We start from the raw sequence: 16268 nt of genomic DNA, 5'->3' as shown, positions 1-16268 counted from the left end.
TATTTGGTATTATGAGGGTTTCTATTTTAGTATTGCTCAGGACACCTTCCTGGAAACTAAAAGAAACATAATTCTGTCTTTAGTGGTTCTGATGCAATTATTTTTCTCTCGCATTCTAAGATCTCTCTGCTCTCATGAGATCAGGGAACAGTATGATCCTAACAACACTCAGCAAGAGTTTTGCCAAGGTATAAAATAATCCATTTGTTTTGTTTTATTTCATTTTTTTTCCCAAAACTGCCAACATTAAGAAAGTCCTAGAGAGCTTCTTTCATAATAATTTTACTTCCAGAAGCATATAAAATAAAATCCTTTCCCACGAGAAAATTTATAAAAATGAATAATAGTGAATTTGACATCAAGCACTTCTGGGACATCTGACATGACATGAGATTTCAGGTGATTCATGTTCTGATATTTGAATGGAATGAACTGAAACTTTCATTGCACGAGCCATAAACTTCAGGAAACTTCAGACCTAGATCTTTCCTATTTGCCACAAGTTATCATTGCTTGATCTCAGTGTCTTATTCTTTCCTTTTTTGTATTTTCATGTAGTTAGTATGACACATGAAAGGATATTACCAACTATAGACACATTAGACATTTGCCATGGAATTTGTCATCCTTTCAACTGTTAACCATTTTTGAGTATATATGAGACTGTACAGCATGTTTTTATTGTGGGAAATTTTGCTAGTAATATAATTTTTTTCTGCCATGCATGGAATTGAGATTTGATATAGTTTGACGTTTTACCATCTTTATTTGCTCTGATGCTTTAAACAATTGGGTTTTCTTTTTTTATGAAAACTGGCAAAGTTATGTATAACATACCCTTAAAACCGTATAAATGTGGTTTTTTTCATTATTAGTGACTACTCCTAGGCAATTAGAGTAGGTGGGAGAGAGAAGAGAAACTGAACCTGCCTCTGTAGCTCTTCCCAAAGCCACATTATTCCCTAAAGCACAAATGGTGCTGAAAAGCATCTAGGCTGGCAAATTTGCTGTGGTGTATTTCAGTCTTTACTACTAGAATAGACAGTCACCAAGTGTGACCCTCTGACATCCAACAGGAGAGAACAATTGATTTTCCATCATAATTTATATAGGTATGGGCACATGTGTATAAGTGTGTGTGTGTGCTGCATCTGTCATCTCCTAATTCAGACAAAGAATTCATGTCCAAGAATTGCTAAGAAAAATAAAAATTGTATAGGGAAATGACACAGATTGGAAAAAGTTTAAATAAATGGCATTTCAAGTGGATATGCTGTTGTGTGGGATGCACCACATGTTAATTAACCAACACCATTTTGTTCACACTCAGTCACTGCATAAAAATCGTGTTTTCTGTACTGTTGTTTATCTTTTACCACAAATATTTCAGTGGAGCCTACTGTTGTCATATTTTATGCAGTGTCTTGACTACTTAAATCCTCAGACAGCAGAAAGTTAGCTTGGTCTTACAGTTTTGTAATCTTGGTTTTATAGGCTATATGCCTGTCATTTCCCTTCTCAGAACTTTATGTCATGTTGGTTAATTAAAAGCAAATGAGACAGAGTGGTAAATCTCTCCAAGAGATCTTTTCATTAAGAATATTGTGAACATAAGCACCTAGATAAAGAGAAGATCCCTTTAGTCCCTTCTGTTGAAGAGAAATGTAGCAATATGAGTTCAGTCACGTTGTTAGGCCAGAGATAATCCACATGAGAATATATTGCATCAAACGAGATTTTTTTCCAGTTCTCCTGCTCCCAAGGAGTTTGTGTTCTGCTTTATTTCACTGCTATTTTTACATTCTGGTTCAGTGTAGAAAACCTCTTTGCCATTTTACACTTTGAATAATAAAGATAATGAACTGTAAAAATACATTTCTTTATGGAATAAGAACATACCAAGGAACCCCCTCACTTGGTGAAGTCATGCCACACATACACTCACTCCTCTATATATGATCATCTTTCGTGGAGGACAACAAACAGATTTTCTGATGGATTTTTGAGAAGAAAAGGAAAGCAAGTGATGGTTCTCTGTATCTTTCTTTGTAACCTGTTACCCTGTTGGGAAACATCTGAGAATAATTTTGTGCAAAGAAAAGAAAGAAAAGCCTGGATGAAATGCAAATGCTTTCAGTTCCATCTATTTTGTCTGTGGCTTTTCTTCACAGGCAGAAAGAAATGGCATCAAAACTCTACCACATAAATTGTAGATATAATATAATCACATATCTTTTAAAAAACTCTGATCCACACCACCACTCCCCTGCAAGTCAAGTGGCATTTTCATAATGATTGCAATGAACAGGATGAGCCCCATTTATTCCTATTCTATCAAAGTGAAGTTGGTACCACTTCCAAAGCATTAACACCTGTAAGATAATCATATCCATAGTGTGTGTGATAGACTGGATTCAACAAAGTTTAAACATGCACTTGAATGCTTTGCTAACTCCAGATGGAGTTAAAGATATGATAAGTCCTTGTTGAAATTGAGCCCAATTCTAGCCCAAAGTGCCCTTAAATAATGAAACAACTTGGGCTTGTTTCATTAAATAATGAAACAAGGGCTATGAAAGTGTCCCAGCCTCAAAACAACATGCCTTAAAATGCCTTTTCTATAAAAAGTGGACACTTAAATAATACTTTCAGCTCTGATTTTTAGTAGCACTTAATTTTGCCTTGTTTTATTGGCATTGTTTTTACTTTCATGTATGAAAAAAAAATTTGTAGTTAACTTGCTCCCCCTGCCTTGCTCTTAAAGTAGTGCTACCTTTGTGTTAGCAATATAACAGTACTTTGATGTATAGCAAATATCTGATAATAACAAAAAAGAAACAAGACTGCACTTATAGTACAAGTTTTGTCACAGACGCTGTGATCTGAAAGCAGGCACTGGAAATTATTTTAACTCTCTATTATCCTGAAACAAAGAATACTCTAAGGACAGTATAAATGCAAAATAGTGTGCCAAGCTATGAGACTGGGCATTTCAAGATCCTAGCAAAAGTACTAAAAATATAATGGATTTTAGTCAATTTACTCAAAAACATTTAAAAAAAGGGCAAATAAAAACCAGATTTCAGATTAGAAATCTTAGTGTAAAATAAGCTATTTCATGCTCTGTTTAAATAAATCCTACGTGTAAAGAATTCAAGGTTGTAAAGTAAAATCTTCAAACATCAGAAAACCCTTCCCCTTTCAGGGCATCTATTGTGACATAAGTCAAGAACTCATTTTTCCTTTCCCATTCAGAGTTAGATAATGGCTCATCTTACATAATCCTGTGGACAGTATAAGACATCCTGTTCTGTAATATTCTCTCAGACTTGAACTGGGATGAAAATGTCAGCAGGTTGAAATGATTTGTGGAATACATCTCCATCCACATAATAGATTCCTGCAGATATTAAGCGGCTGAGTGATGGACTACTGCAATAGCAACAAGGTCTTAGCTGCTGAGGATACAGTGCACTCCTGGCAGACCAGGAGCAGAGTCAGCTCTGAGGCTTCAATAAAGTCTAGTGGAAGCACCCCAGGACAAACAGGTGAGGACCAAGACCCAGTTTCTCTTGTCCTTTCGCATATTGCTGGGGACCGAGATGGGAAAATTTCCAGCTACTCTGCTGGAAAAAAACAGGACAGCCTCGAATATCCCATTAAAACTGAAAAGAAAATTACTAAATCAGAGAAGATATGATATTTAACTTCCCAAAGAGCTAAGGTGAGACAGAGGAAGAATTATTTTAAGATGGACTGAAAAGGAAGCCTTTTGGTGATTCGGAAGGACTACAGTGCAATCCTGGATGTAAATCCAAGGACCCTGAGCAGCAGTACTAAAACAGGTAGGGCTTAACCATTTTGCATAAATAACTTCTATCTGAGTGAAGATTTTTTTTTTTTTAATAGAAATAAACTGGAAAACTTGTTACCTCTAACATTTGTCCTGAAGGGTTAGACTTTAAATCTGGAATATAACCCTGAGAATGGCTGTGCTTATATTCTGAAAAGGTCTGAGAGGGTTAACTTCAGGGAACAGAAAATTGAACTGTCTACTCCAGTTACCAGAATAATTTTCTTGGTAACATCAGTATGACAGAAATACATGCAGAGATGCTTTCACAAGGTGCAATGGCTGCTTAAAAAGAGAAATTTCAGGGCACACAGAGGCACTCGGACATAAGATCCTGAAGAGATTGCAGGATGGCAAACTTTACTATGTCCATATACCATGAGAGAGACAGGCTCCTTTTCCTTTGCCCAAAAGTACTTACAGGGAATGTGTAACATATAAACTTGACCCTGATTTTTGAAGTCCCTCCTTTTGGGCTGACAACACAAGGAGATATGTGACTACACATATCTACACAAGATGAGAATGCATAGTTTGATGGATGATGCAGAGGGTGTGCTACTGTGAGTAAAATACGTCCCTGGTGTGTGACTTGAGACTTGAGTCTGAGAAACCTGAAAACCAATGCATGACAAGTTTGCCTGTTCCACTGTGTTGGCATATTATTCAACAGACATGCTGAATTTTATTAATCTTCTGTAACATTTATACGGTTTTAGCTTTCTTTCGATGTACTTGTGTCCTGCAGGTGATAATTAAAAGACAATCAATAAACCAGCTCCTTGATAAATGTTTTCTACATTTCAAAGAATACCAATTATGCCAGAACTTTTGGGTTCTTTTCCTTTTTATGTAGACTAAAACTGGTTATACCTTATGGCAATAGCTTTCCTGCTGCCTTTTTAATTACAATCATTTGTCTTGAACCAAGAATTAAAATAACTTCCCTGCTAAGTAAATACTGTCCATTACCAGTAAAACCAGTAGTTATTCCTACATTGGAGTGGTCTGAACCTATACAACCCATCCTCTAACCAAGTTTTTCCCTATAGCCCGCATTCTAATATTCTGTACTTACCCCATGAACCCATTTCCTGTATAATTTCCTATATAATGTCCTCTTTCTGCTTCTTATGAACAGCGGAAAGATTGGTGGCATAAAAAAGTAATAATAATTCTAGCACAACTGGCAGTCAGCTTGGGAGATTGGATGCAGCTGACATCTGAGCACTTAAAATTAGCTATTGTCTGTCATACTTATTTTATTCATTCTAGATCCAGACTAAATTTTATTGATTTTTAAGCCGAAATTGTGCTCAAAAAGAGTTTGTATTATGAACCCAAGGCAAGTGATGAATAAGATTTATTTTTTCGCATGTGTGTGGAGAGGAAGATGGGGAAAATTAGGCATTAAAACCCAGTAATTAGGCAGTTAAGTGACAGTACAAAATCTGTTAAACATACTATAAAATTAAATTAAAAATTTCAAGACCATTCCAGGGAAATTCTAAGCAGCAACTAGGGTTTAATTTTTTCAGTGTTGAAAAGATTTAGAACTGATTTTTTATATCAGGCGATTTATCAGGGGAAAGCACTGTCACTGGTGCTTAGAGAAGGTGCAGGTGTCTTGCCTATGAAGTGAGGCCATTTCCTGAGGGACTCACAGATGAGCTGTTCCCATTCCTCTCCCTACCTGAGGGAGTGCAAGAGATCAGTGGCACTTGCTGCCTGCCGGGGAACACAATCACCTGCTAATTTAGCTGGAAATGCTCTCTTCATGCTTTGAGCCTTACACCCTTCCCTGGCCTGCTCTGCCGTGCTTGCTTTCCTCACAGTGACAAAACAGACCCATCAAACCTACTGTACTGAGGTGTGATGACTCTGTGTCCCACCACTGACAGCTGGAGCACTCATCCAGTGGAATTAGCTGCAGCTGCAGGGCGTGATAAGGCTTGAGGTGTGGCACTTCTTCCCAAATTAGGCTCCAAAGGGATGGGATGAGACAGTGTTTTCCCTCCCAGCCCCCTGTCCTGACAAAGGATGCCAGGACGAGGGAGCTGCTCAACACTTATACCCCTGGCTCTGAGAAACCCATGGAGTGCCTGAGCAAATCCTGTGAAAGAAACCTGCACTGCTCCCCAGGGAAAAGGACAGATTGATATTTTGTAAGGGCATGTTGCTCTCAGACCTGTCCTGCTGGCACAGCTGGGGAGACAATGCACTGTGCAGAAAGAAGAGGAAATGACAGCAGGATTTGGGATGGGGACAACATAAAGCAGGGTAACTGAGGGAGATGTGTAACAAAATATTTCAACTCTGACTTCTCCCTTTAGAACAACCTCACTTGCATATACCTCTTAAACTATTCTGCTTTACAGCCAAATATTGGGGTCTCAAGCCTGGTTTCTGATGACTGTCAGAGAGATGATTTTTTTTTCCAGTTAGAGAAAATTGGAAGTGTTTGAAAATATCCACTTTCAAAATTAAGTAAAAGGAAATTTATTGAGGCTGGTTTCCTATAGAAACTGTCAGCTTCCAGATCCAGACATTCTCATAGACTTCCAAACTCTATATTCACTTTCTTTGCATTCTGTGTATACATAAATATATGAAGATAAAAATAATGCATGTTGAATTAGGGATTTCTTAACCAGGGACATTAAGATCAGGAACATATGTGATGTAGATGCACTGTAAGATGACCAGCTGTGCTCTCAGTCTGTTCAGTGTGTTAAGAGGAGTAAACCTTCAGCTTTAGGCATTCTTGGGTACAGGTTGTGATGTAATATGATATGTGGAAGAAAATGAAATATGAAATTGGATAATGTATTTAATTTACTGTGCTAATAGGCAACAGTCTACTTACGATGTTGCCAAACAAGCATATTTAATATTTTGCTATGGTGGGTTATTCTGGTGGTAAATTAATTTTTAGAGAACTGGAGGGGAAGCAAAAATGCAGATCTCAAAGCCTATTGCTCTTTATAATTTTTAAGGCAAACTAGATATTTAGAAATGTGTCAGAAAAGACAAACTTATTTTATTTTTCCATAAGAAGCCATGCCAGCTTTCCCCCTTTCTTTATCTTAAGCAGATTACTGTCATCACCATTCTTGCCAACAAGCAGACTCATTGGAATATTTTTCAAACATGAGCACAAATATTGGATGCAAGCAGGTGGAATGAATTAATTATAAGCATATGGTTCTAACATAATGATTTCTACAGTGTACTGTTGAGACTTCTAAGGGTCTAGCTATACAACACACTTTGGCAGCAAAACTGCTTTAAGAAATTATCAGCTACATGAATATAAATGTTTGTGGAGCCAGACTTGCTGAAATGATCCAGACTGAACTCCCTGCCACACACACACATTCCTAGGACAGCTTTAAGCTGTGAGCCATGGCAGTGGTGTGGTTTACACTGTTTTCTCTGTAGTGTGAGCACAAGTGAACATGGTGTCAAGAAAACACAGCAGGCAGGGATGGGGAGCACTGGTGGGAAAATGGTGCTTCCTAGGCCAGTTTCACACAATATTTCGTGAGCCATGCAATGTGTGCTGCAAGAGCCCAGTTCCACTACAATTCCAGGCTATGAGTCCTTCTGTGGTGGAACAGAAGGTGTTCCTGGCTTGCACTGATTCTTGACCAATTCCAAATCACCCCTACTGATGCAAGTTATTACTCCCTTTTTCCATGCAGGAGAACTCTGAGACAGATCTCTGAAATGGCCTGAATTAGAAAAAGATAGCCAGAAAACCATCTTAGGGGGAAAAAAAAAAGGAAACAAAAAGATCCCAGATCCATACGGGGGATCATCAGGAGGAAAGAAGCAGCAGAGGAATTGGGGGCTGGCCACTCATGGGATGCCAGCACCAGGCACAGCTAAAGAGCACAGTCTGGTGCAGCACTGGCTATCCTGCTTTAGACTAGAATAATATTATGGTTTTATACTCTCCACATTTTCATATGGGAATTCCTGAGGGTGTTTTCGATAGTTAATATAAAATGTAGTCAAACTACAAATATAATGACTATTCACATTGTCATTCATTATATTTGGTTTTATTTAATTAAGCAGAAATGAGATGTGACATTTTTGAAGATGGTTGTGAGGCAGATGAGATCATAAATAAATAAAAATTAGATTTTTACAGTCCAATCTAAATTCAGATGGAAATTTATGTCATTACGTGTTTAAGAAAAGTTTGCTTGTCTTTTCAGTGCATATTTATGATTATCTAAGAGATTCATTTTAACAACCTGCTTTGAGATCAGCACTTTGAAAAATCAGATCCCCTTCTCAAAGGGCTCAAAAACAGCTTCATATGGAAACTAATTTCTGTACATATTGCTTTTAAAATCTGTTTTTACATTCAGGTTATTTTTTTTTTTTAATTTCAAGTCTTGCAGAATGGCCCAATGTGGCACCCATAACTCCAATGAGAGGACAAGAAGCAAACATAATGTTAGAAATGAATGCGAAATACTTTTGCTCTTGGCAAATATTTCACAAACAAATCCTCACATGATTTAGAGCAAAACAGACAAAAAACCACCCTGACAACTAACAAAAACCACTTGCTTTTGTGCAAGCCAGCAGATGGTGCTATGATGCAATAAACTGGTTCAAGAGTACAAGAAATGTACTGTATGCATACATTTTTCTCCTTTACCTGGTGCTGCTGCTTTTTTGATGGCTGGATTGGCTGCAGGAGCTTTTGCTGGCTCTTAAAAAAAAAAAAAAAAGAAGAAAAGAAACCGTTTGTTAGAAAGCATTGTATCCTAAAAACCCCACAGAAATCTGAGGAAAGCCTTCCAGTGAGGAACCCTGTAACAACATTTTCCACCAAAGAGTTAAACAAAGAGATTACCCAAAGGGAGAAGAGCTGAGTTGTCTTCAATAAACTCAAAGACAACAACAGAATAACCAGCTGAAGGGCTAGTAAGCTCTTGTTGTTAGGCACTGCATCACTTCTTTCAGTTTTTTCTGCTTAGTAATTTCTTAGTAATTCAATATATCTTGGCAAAGCAGAGGAAAGGAGGCATGTAGGGGTTTCAGCATGGCCTGCCTTGCCCCTCAGGCAGCAGCTGTGTGCTGGGAGCCTCTGCATGTGATCTTGCAGCTATGGGAGCAGAAGGTCCTGAACCAGCTTCTGTCAGCTGATGAGGATTCACGCAAATTCAGTAAAGGTATTTCAGTGGAACCCACAGCTATTCAGTGGCATCCTTTCCCCTAATTGAACTTGCCCTGGTTAGAAAAAGTGAAATTGGGCTACTTTTGCAAAGTACATCCACAGGCTTGGCTGTACCAGGAATCTCCCTCCATCCTGAAGAATGGAGGAGCATTAGGAGAAGATCTTCATGTTTGATCCTGCAATTGAAAGAGCAACTGCAGTATTCTCCTAGCAGAGAAATGCCCTCTCAGGCCATTTAACTGTAGGTCTGGTCTTGATCTTTTCATGTAGCATTTACAGTATTCTCTCTTTGTTGGTAGAACATGTCTTTGCAGAATGAAGGTCCAAATGATGAATATGTGCATTTCAAAGTGGATTTGGGGAATCTCAGCCCCATGTAGAAGAACTTAAGTGACCTACTAGATTTATTTAATATTTACTAGTGTTTAGTTAATTGCTTTTATCCTCAGGAACCACCAAAACAGACTGCACTTAAATCACAATAATTTAACAAACATCCATAAGCTAAACTCCACTGACTGTCATAAAGGACTTTTTGTATCAACTAGAAGGCCCTTTAAATTAAAATTCACATTTCCATATCTTGAGAGGAAATAACTAATCATTTTAATCACAAGCTGAATTACAGAATGCCAAAAAATGTTAGTTAATCCTTCACATCTGTCACTGTATTATTATAATGAAAAAGAACATGGCTAAATCAGGAATGTAATTTTGAGTTCTTTCCCTCCAGTCTTTTGAGAAGTTCATAAAAGATGCATCAAATTATCTTGTGAAACAGAATGAAAACAAAATATAGTTTACATGTGTGGGATTGGTTTTTTCCATCCATTTAAAAGTCCGCAGCAGATAATTACATCCTAACTTAGTTATTATCACAGTATTGGAATTATTTGGGGTGTTCACCCCTCCTTCAGGGAAAGTTGTGGAAGACTCTGGATAAGAATTTGCTTAGTATTACTTTTCCAAGTGCCTGTTTTTGCAGAAGTAAGAGGTCCAGCATGCATGTTCTACAAGTGTCAAATGGACTTAATACAAAATTACAGGACTCTTTAATTTGTCCCCGTCTCAGCTCTCAGCTAGAGCAGACTTGACAGTGAAATCTTTTTTTTTTTACTTTTTTTTCATAACATCTGTGAAAACAAACTCAGTTAAGATTCTTTTTGTTCTACAAAGATTTTGATTTCAAATGTTTAATTTCTGTGCGACTAAAATAATTTTGAGAAAAAATAAAATTAAGGATATGTTTGACTAAAAAAATCTTTAATTTGTTTAATTTTTATATAACTTTTCAGTCACAATGAAACAAAAATGGAAAAGTTTAAACCTGCTTTTGCAGGCACACCATTTTCAGTTTGTAATTCACAAATTATTTAAGAGCTAAGGATTCTGCACCTTTACATGAACTAGTTTCAGCAATAAATTTCACTCTGCAAAGTTTACTCATGTGATGGAGCTGGGAAGTTTTGCTGTGACAGATGTTGGTGAATTCTCCCATGAAAGCAATCACAGAATTGTTTGGGTTGGGACCTTAAAGATCATCTCGTCCCAAACCCCCTGCCACTCAGGGACATTTTCCACAAAGCCAGGTTGCTTAAAGCTCCATGCAGCCTGGCTTTGAACCCTTCCAGAGATGGGACAAGCCCAGCTTCTCTGTGTAACCTGTTCCAGTGCCTCACCACCCCCACAGTAAAGAATTTCTTCCTAACATCCAATCTAAACCTACTCTCTTTCAGTTTAAAGCCATTTCCTCTTGTCCTGTCACTGGATACCTTTGTGAGAAATCCTTCTCCAGCTCTCCTGTAGGCCCCCATTTAGGCCCTGGAAGGCTGCTCTGAGGAGCTATGTGTCCAAATTAATATGACCTTTAAAGCTTGCATGAAAACAGGCACTTGTTTCACAAATAGGACATAACTTGTAGAGTGAGTCTATTAAATCTTTTGTCAGATATTTCTACTAAATTTGCAAAAGAACCTGATGTATAAGCTTTTTTTCATTGCCAAAAGAAACATTTTAATAAATTGCTGCAAAACTGAGGATGGCAAGAGATTGTTCTGCCATACAAGCCATGAAATTTCATACATGGAGGTAAGAGTCAGTGCACTCTTTAATTGCGAATTTGAATCAGATTTTGAGGCCCCATATTTTTCCTAATTTTTCTTACATACTGTACTTTCAGAACAGAATGCTGAGCAGACGAACTCTTACCAAAGAAACAGTCTTACTGTCCTTACTGCACTGAGGCATTGATGCTTGCAGATTTGTAGAAAAGGAAGACGTAGGTGTTCCCTTCTTAATGATATCATGTTCTCAGAGCATTTTTCGGTTATTTTTTCAGAGGAGCACAATTCCCATCTCTCTTCAGCCTCAGAAGTGTCTCTGTTGGAACCAGAGATACCTAGACAGCCAGTGCCCTGCATTTGTGAAGATGAATTTGGTGTTCCTCAGCATGTTGAACTCTGAGTCTTCCCAGCCTATTTATGAAAATTGCTGCCACTGAGAGCACATTCAGCTGAGACCTCAGTTTGACATTTCCTCCCCTATGAAACCTTTGTTTTTAAAGACAGTGATAGTAAAGAGGGGAAGGCAAAACTGTCAGTCACAAAGAGGAGTGTGCAATTAGAAGTAGGATAAGAATGGATTTAGAAAGTAGGAGGCAGCTGAAGTCTAAACATGTCATTTTTCAATTATAAATGGTGTAGCTACTTTCTTTTTTGTATTTTCAACAACTCAATAACTATTAGTTTTGGATTAATAAAATGCACTTTTTGAAACTGCATGGCATATAAAAGAGACAGTAGTTTCTTACTTTTGAGTTCTTTGGATACAGCAGCTTCTTTTTTATCTGCAAGAGAAAAAAACCAATCACATATGCATAAAAACACAGGCAGGAAAAAGGCAGACAGAAAACTGCAGCATATGCTTTAGAGGTGAAACAGCTTATTATCTGTAAAGGGCATTGGAATGATAGTGATTCAATTCACCTCTGTTTGTTTCATAGTACAATGGCACAAATTTAACCCTCAGTGAAATACAGGAAAACATGTGTGAAGAAACACGTGAGGTTTGACTCGTGATTAAGTTACCATGGCTTATATGTAGCAGCTGAGCTGTGGTTGCTTACCATGTGCATGTTGTCAGGTTGCAGAAACACAAGGAAGGATGTGCTAGCAGCCTGAGACATAATGAAAAGCACTCTCCTCCTGCAGTTTTTGACAATCACACAACTGAGGCCTGATTTAGAAGATTTTCCACCAAGCATCTTTTGAACCTGGAGAAACTCAGTCCTACTCGTGGACCATGTAAGAGTTGGCAAAATCTGTCCCTGGTTGATTTAAATGAAACTGAAAGGACTTAGCAGTATCAAAATGCAGCACGGCCAGACAGACAGTCTACCAGAAGGACTTAACTGGGCTGTTCAGTCTCACCTTCACTTAAGGTAGGATTTTTGTGCAACATTTTTGTAGGACTTTTTTTTCTGATGGTTGAGAGGTTTGGAATCTTTACTAAGAAGATCTAAGTATGCAGAAATACTCATAGATAGCTTCTCTCTCTAGTTCTTGGTGCCATTCTACCTCAGGGCTTTTAACTGGGTACAAAAATCATCCATTTATAGAAACATGCTTGGCGTCTTACATATCTTTTTCTCTTGTCTCACCTGCACAACCAAGAAATGATTCATGGGGATCCTGTGAGGCAGGAGAAAAGAGATGCATAGAGTAGTGGTAGAAGTTACTCCCCCAGGTAGATATGAGGTAATTAACATCCTCTCTAATAAGCTATAGTGTGGAGGGAATATAGGCAGGATAATGCTTATATCCACAACATATATGAATGATAAATGAATTGTGGTCTTAAACACTAATACAAGAAATACTTCAGGGCAGAAACTGTCAAATTAAGTTGCTTGCAAACCCAAGACTATCCCATTACTGCTAATAATACAAAGTTGCTTCTCTTTCTGTTGCTTTCTAAATTGCTGTGGAGAAGTTGATATGAGATAAGGTAATGCAAATGACTGCCAAGTATTCTAATAAAAAATCTAGAAAATTTTGGAAGAAAATACATTTCTACTTGGGTGATATGCTGCTCTGAACTGAAATGTTTCTAGGCTAATCCTCTGCTTCCACTAACTCTCTGTGAAAGCATGTTCTGCAGGCATTACTTCAAAGTATGATAATTACCACATTTAGATGAAATTAATCATGAGGCAGCTTCCAGCCATGTTATCTGGCTAAGGAGCCTATTGAAGCCTTCAAGAAGTGCCTATTAGTTGCCAGATATGGAAATTTTGAAAGGTATATATTGCAGCGATATGAATAATTTATCACAATAATATTCTATTGCTGGAGGTTATAAGAAAATAAATAAATTGACAGCATCATTTAGAATAACAGACTGGATCTAAATAAATCCCTCAAGTTCTTTATTTCCTTTTATTTGTACAAGTTGTCATTTATTAGGGCAACATACTTTCATATATTTTAAACCCATAATTTATTTTGAAAGAATTGGTGTGTTTTCCCATCATCTGAAATATATAATATATAGTAAATATAGTAAGTAGCTAGACCAATTCTTCTAGTAAGAAAACTCTTATAATTTGGGAGGGGTTGTGTATTTTTTTTTGTTTTTAGAGTGCAGAAAAATTACCAATAATTGGTTCCAATAGCACATATTCATATGAAAATGTAAATAATTTTAGGATATTCTTTTCAAGCCAAGGTGCCTCACATTTGATTTCTAAAGCCATATTTATCCAGCTAGGCTGGAATAATATACAGAAAATTGTCCAGGGAAAATTGTGTAGGACCTTGAACCATGGAAGTACCTTTGAAGGTACATAGTATTTACATCTACACATTTCAATGAAATAAATTATCTAGTTGCAAAGAAATGAAAAACTAGTAGGTCTTACAGAATGAGGGAAAACTGATCAGGACTTCTGAAGTCCCTAAATATAGTTATGTGCTATGAGGCACATATAACATATTGACTCAAAGGAAAACACCAAAAATAAATTGACCAATGAGTCATATCTGTGCAATTTGCGACAATGAGAAATTTGTCTCATTCATTTTTGCGTTGTTCAGGTCTAGGGTTTGACTTTTAAACTATGGGAGTGTGGTTTGGAACATAGCTTATATTAAATCAAGTTTTTATATACATTATGTCTTTTTCTTAAAAACAACAGCAATATGTTCTCTCCCTTCTTGGTGGGTATTTTTTTTTTCATGTTAGTTAAGAAGAAGAATTTCCAAAAAAAGGAAATTTCTTCAGAAAGTTTTGAAGACATGTTTGATGTTTAGGTTTCCTTAAAAGGCTTATATAGACCACCCAAATACTGGGCAATTCAAAGATCTGGGTACCTCTCACAACCCTACTCATTGCCTTTTCTTGAAAAAACCCACAAAAGACTTTAAAAGGCTAAGATGATGAAATAATTTGTCGTCTGTGGAGCACTGTGAAGCACCCTTTTCTTTTTACAGCTATTCTCCAGAGTTATTTGAAGACAACTTATTCTGGTCTATATTCTGGAAATGTAAGCATGTTTGTGCAAGCTCTCCTCTTCCTAGGTGAATGAGCAGGTTGTTCTTTAATTGTCTCTTGTGAAAGACTGAAGTACAGTAATACTTAAAAATTAGTTTATTAAAAAACTCCAAATATTTAAACAAATATGATCTGGCTTTGTTCTTATCTCTACAGGCTAAAACGATCAATTTTGAATTAAAACTAGAAATGAGAATTTGGCAGCCAACACAGATGTATCTCAGTAGAACAGCAAAGCAGTATTTTATTTTTCTGCCTCTTTTTAGCACATAGCTTGATCTTTTCCTCAGGCCCCAATCAGTATTCTTTTGAAGTAAACTACCAGTACATAGTAACTGCAAATGACATCTAAACTACACATGGGGCAAGAAAAAAAAATTCCTCTAAGCTTATATAGTGCCTTTCATGGCAGTGAGTCCCTAGGAGGTTGGTAATAAGCTATTAGATGAGGATGCCCCAGTGCTCTGGTACAGTTTTGTTGTTTGAGTTTAAACAAACTTCCAAAATGGAATATTTCAAACGGTGCTCTGAAGTGAATTCCAGATCTGGGGTTCACAAAGCTTTTACGCCTTTTTAACAATGGATTTATAATACAGTGTACATTGTACATTTCAGAACAGGAGACCTTCAGCAGCTCCATACAACCCAATTTTGATAACTAAAAGGAAGTTCTTGGAAATAAGTGGGTCTTGAATTGTACTCTCTTGAAAGATTTCTCTGTGCCTTTTTTCCTAGAAATCTCTCACTCAAACATATATAAGGGCTTTGAAAAATCTTAAAGTATTATTCAGATAAATGAATATTTCAGAGACAGTATATTGATAGCTCAGATAATGATGTGCTGTGTTAAATAGCTGGTTAAAACCCCTCTTATTATTAGAAGCATTATTGTATATGTTGTATCTAAAACAACCTTTCTATCTGGAAGCTTACTAAAGAGCATGACCATAATATCAAATTTGCAAACAGGAACTAATTTCAATGTCAGTGGTCAACCACAGTGTCCAAGCTGAATGATAGCTAATATCCTAATCAAACATGGTGTAACCCAGTAGATTCCTCTGTGGCTGATCTGGACTAAATACCAATACCTTAGAGAATTACTAGAGGACTCTGAAAGACATGATTCACTGAATCAGAAATGAAAGAAAAATTTAAAATGTTAAGCAGTTACTAAATGAGGAATTCTCACCCAAAACCTCAGCTAACACTTTCTACTTTCTCTGTCTTTACCTGATGATAACATACTGGATTGGACTTAATCAAACCCCACTGATTGGCTAATGGTCTACACATACCCATAGGAAATAGGTTGTGTGATGAAAATACTTCGCACAACGTGAAAACAATTCTCTAAGCAGAATGTTCTTACTAAGACTCCCACATTTCTTGCCTCATTTCTTGTTTTTTATTGTTTATTTTGACATAGGTATTCAAATAATCTTGTGATTAAATGTGGGAGAATAAAAAGAGAATAGGGCAGAAAAATGAAAGAAACTTCAAGAAAGAAATGTGTTAAAAATAAAAATATTTTCCAGTGCTTTGAAGTCAAAATTGTGTTGGTTTCTCAGAAAAAAGCCAAAAACTCATGGTTGCTATTACCAACCCAAGTACAATCAGTGGAGTGCATGCTTTGGGAGCTTGGTTCTAGCTTTGCAAGTGCAA

The 16268-nt window shown here is 37.0% G+C and overlaps 1 protein-coding gene and 1 long non-coding RNA gene across 15 annotated transcripts in view; one reads left to right on the top strand and one right to left on the bottom strand.

Moving 5' to 3' along the window:
• The window catches only part of TRDN (triadin), a 228633-nt gene that overhangs the window by 84412 nt on the left and 127953 nt on the right, over window positions 1-16268 (bottom strand). For all 14 annotated transcript variants that reach the window (XM_085056055.1, XM_085056050.1, XM_085056056.1 and 11 more), the window contains 2 exons: window positions 11863-11898; window positions 8532-8585 (listed from right to left, as the gene is read on the bottom strand). In XM_085056055.1, coding sequence (XP_084912181.1) covers window positions 8532-8585; window positions 11863-11898 — 90 coding nt within the window. The remainder of the gene's footprint in view (window positions 1-8531; window positions 8586-11862; window positions 11899-16268) is intronic.
• The window catches only part of LOC146439842 (uncharacterized), a 48365-nt gene continuing 44295 nt past the window's right edge, over window positions 12199-16268 (top strand). Inside the window, exon 1 of the long non-coding RNA XR_014850928.1 lies at window positions 12199-12492. This is a non-coding gene — a long non-coding RNA (uncharacterized LOC146439842). The remainder of the gene's footprint in view (window positions 12493-16268) is intronic.

The sequence above is a fragment of the Lichenostomus cassidix genome, chromosome 3 (assembly GCF_008360975.1).
Source record: "Lichenostomus cassidix isolate B80296 chromosome 3, HeHo_3.0, whole genome shotgun sequence".
Taxonomy (NCBI): Eukaryota; Metazoa; Chordata; class Aves; order Passeriformes; family Meliphagidae; genus Lichenostomus; species Lichenostomus cassidix.
The sequence above is the reverse complement of the archived record's forward strand: the minus strand, read 5'-3'. Positions and strand labels throughout refer to the sequence as shown.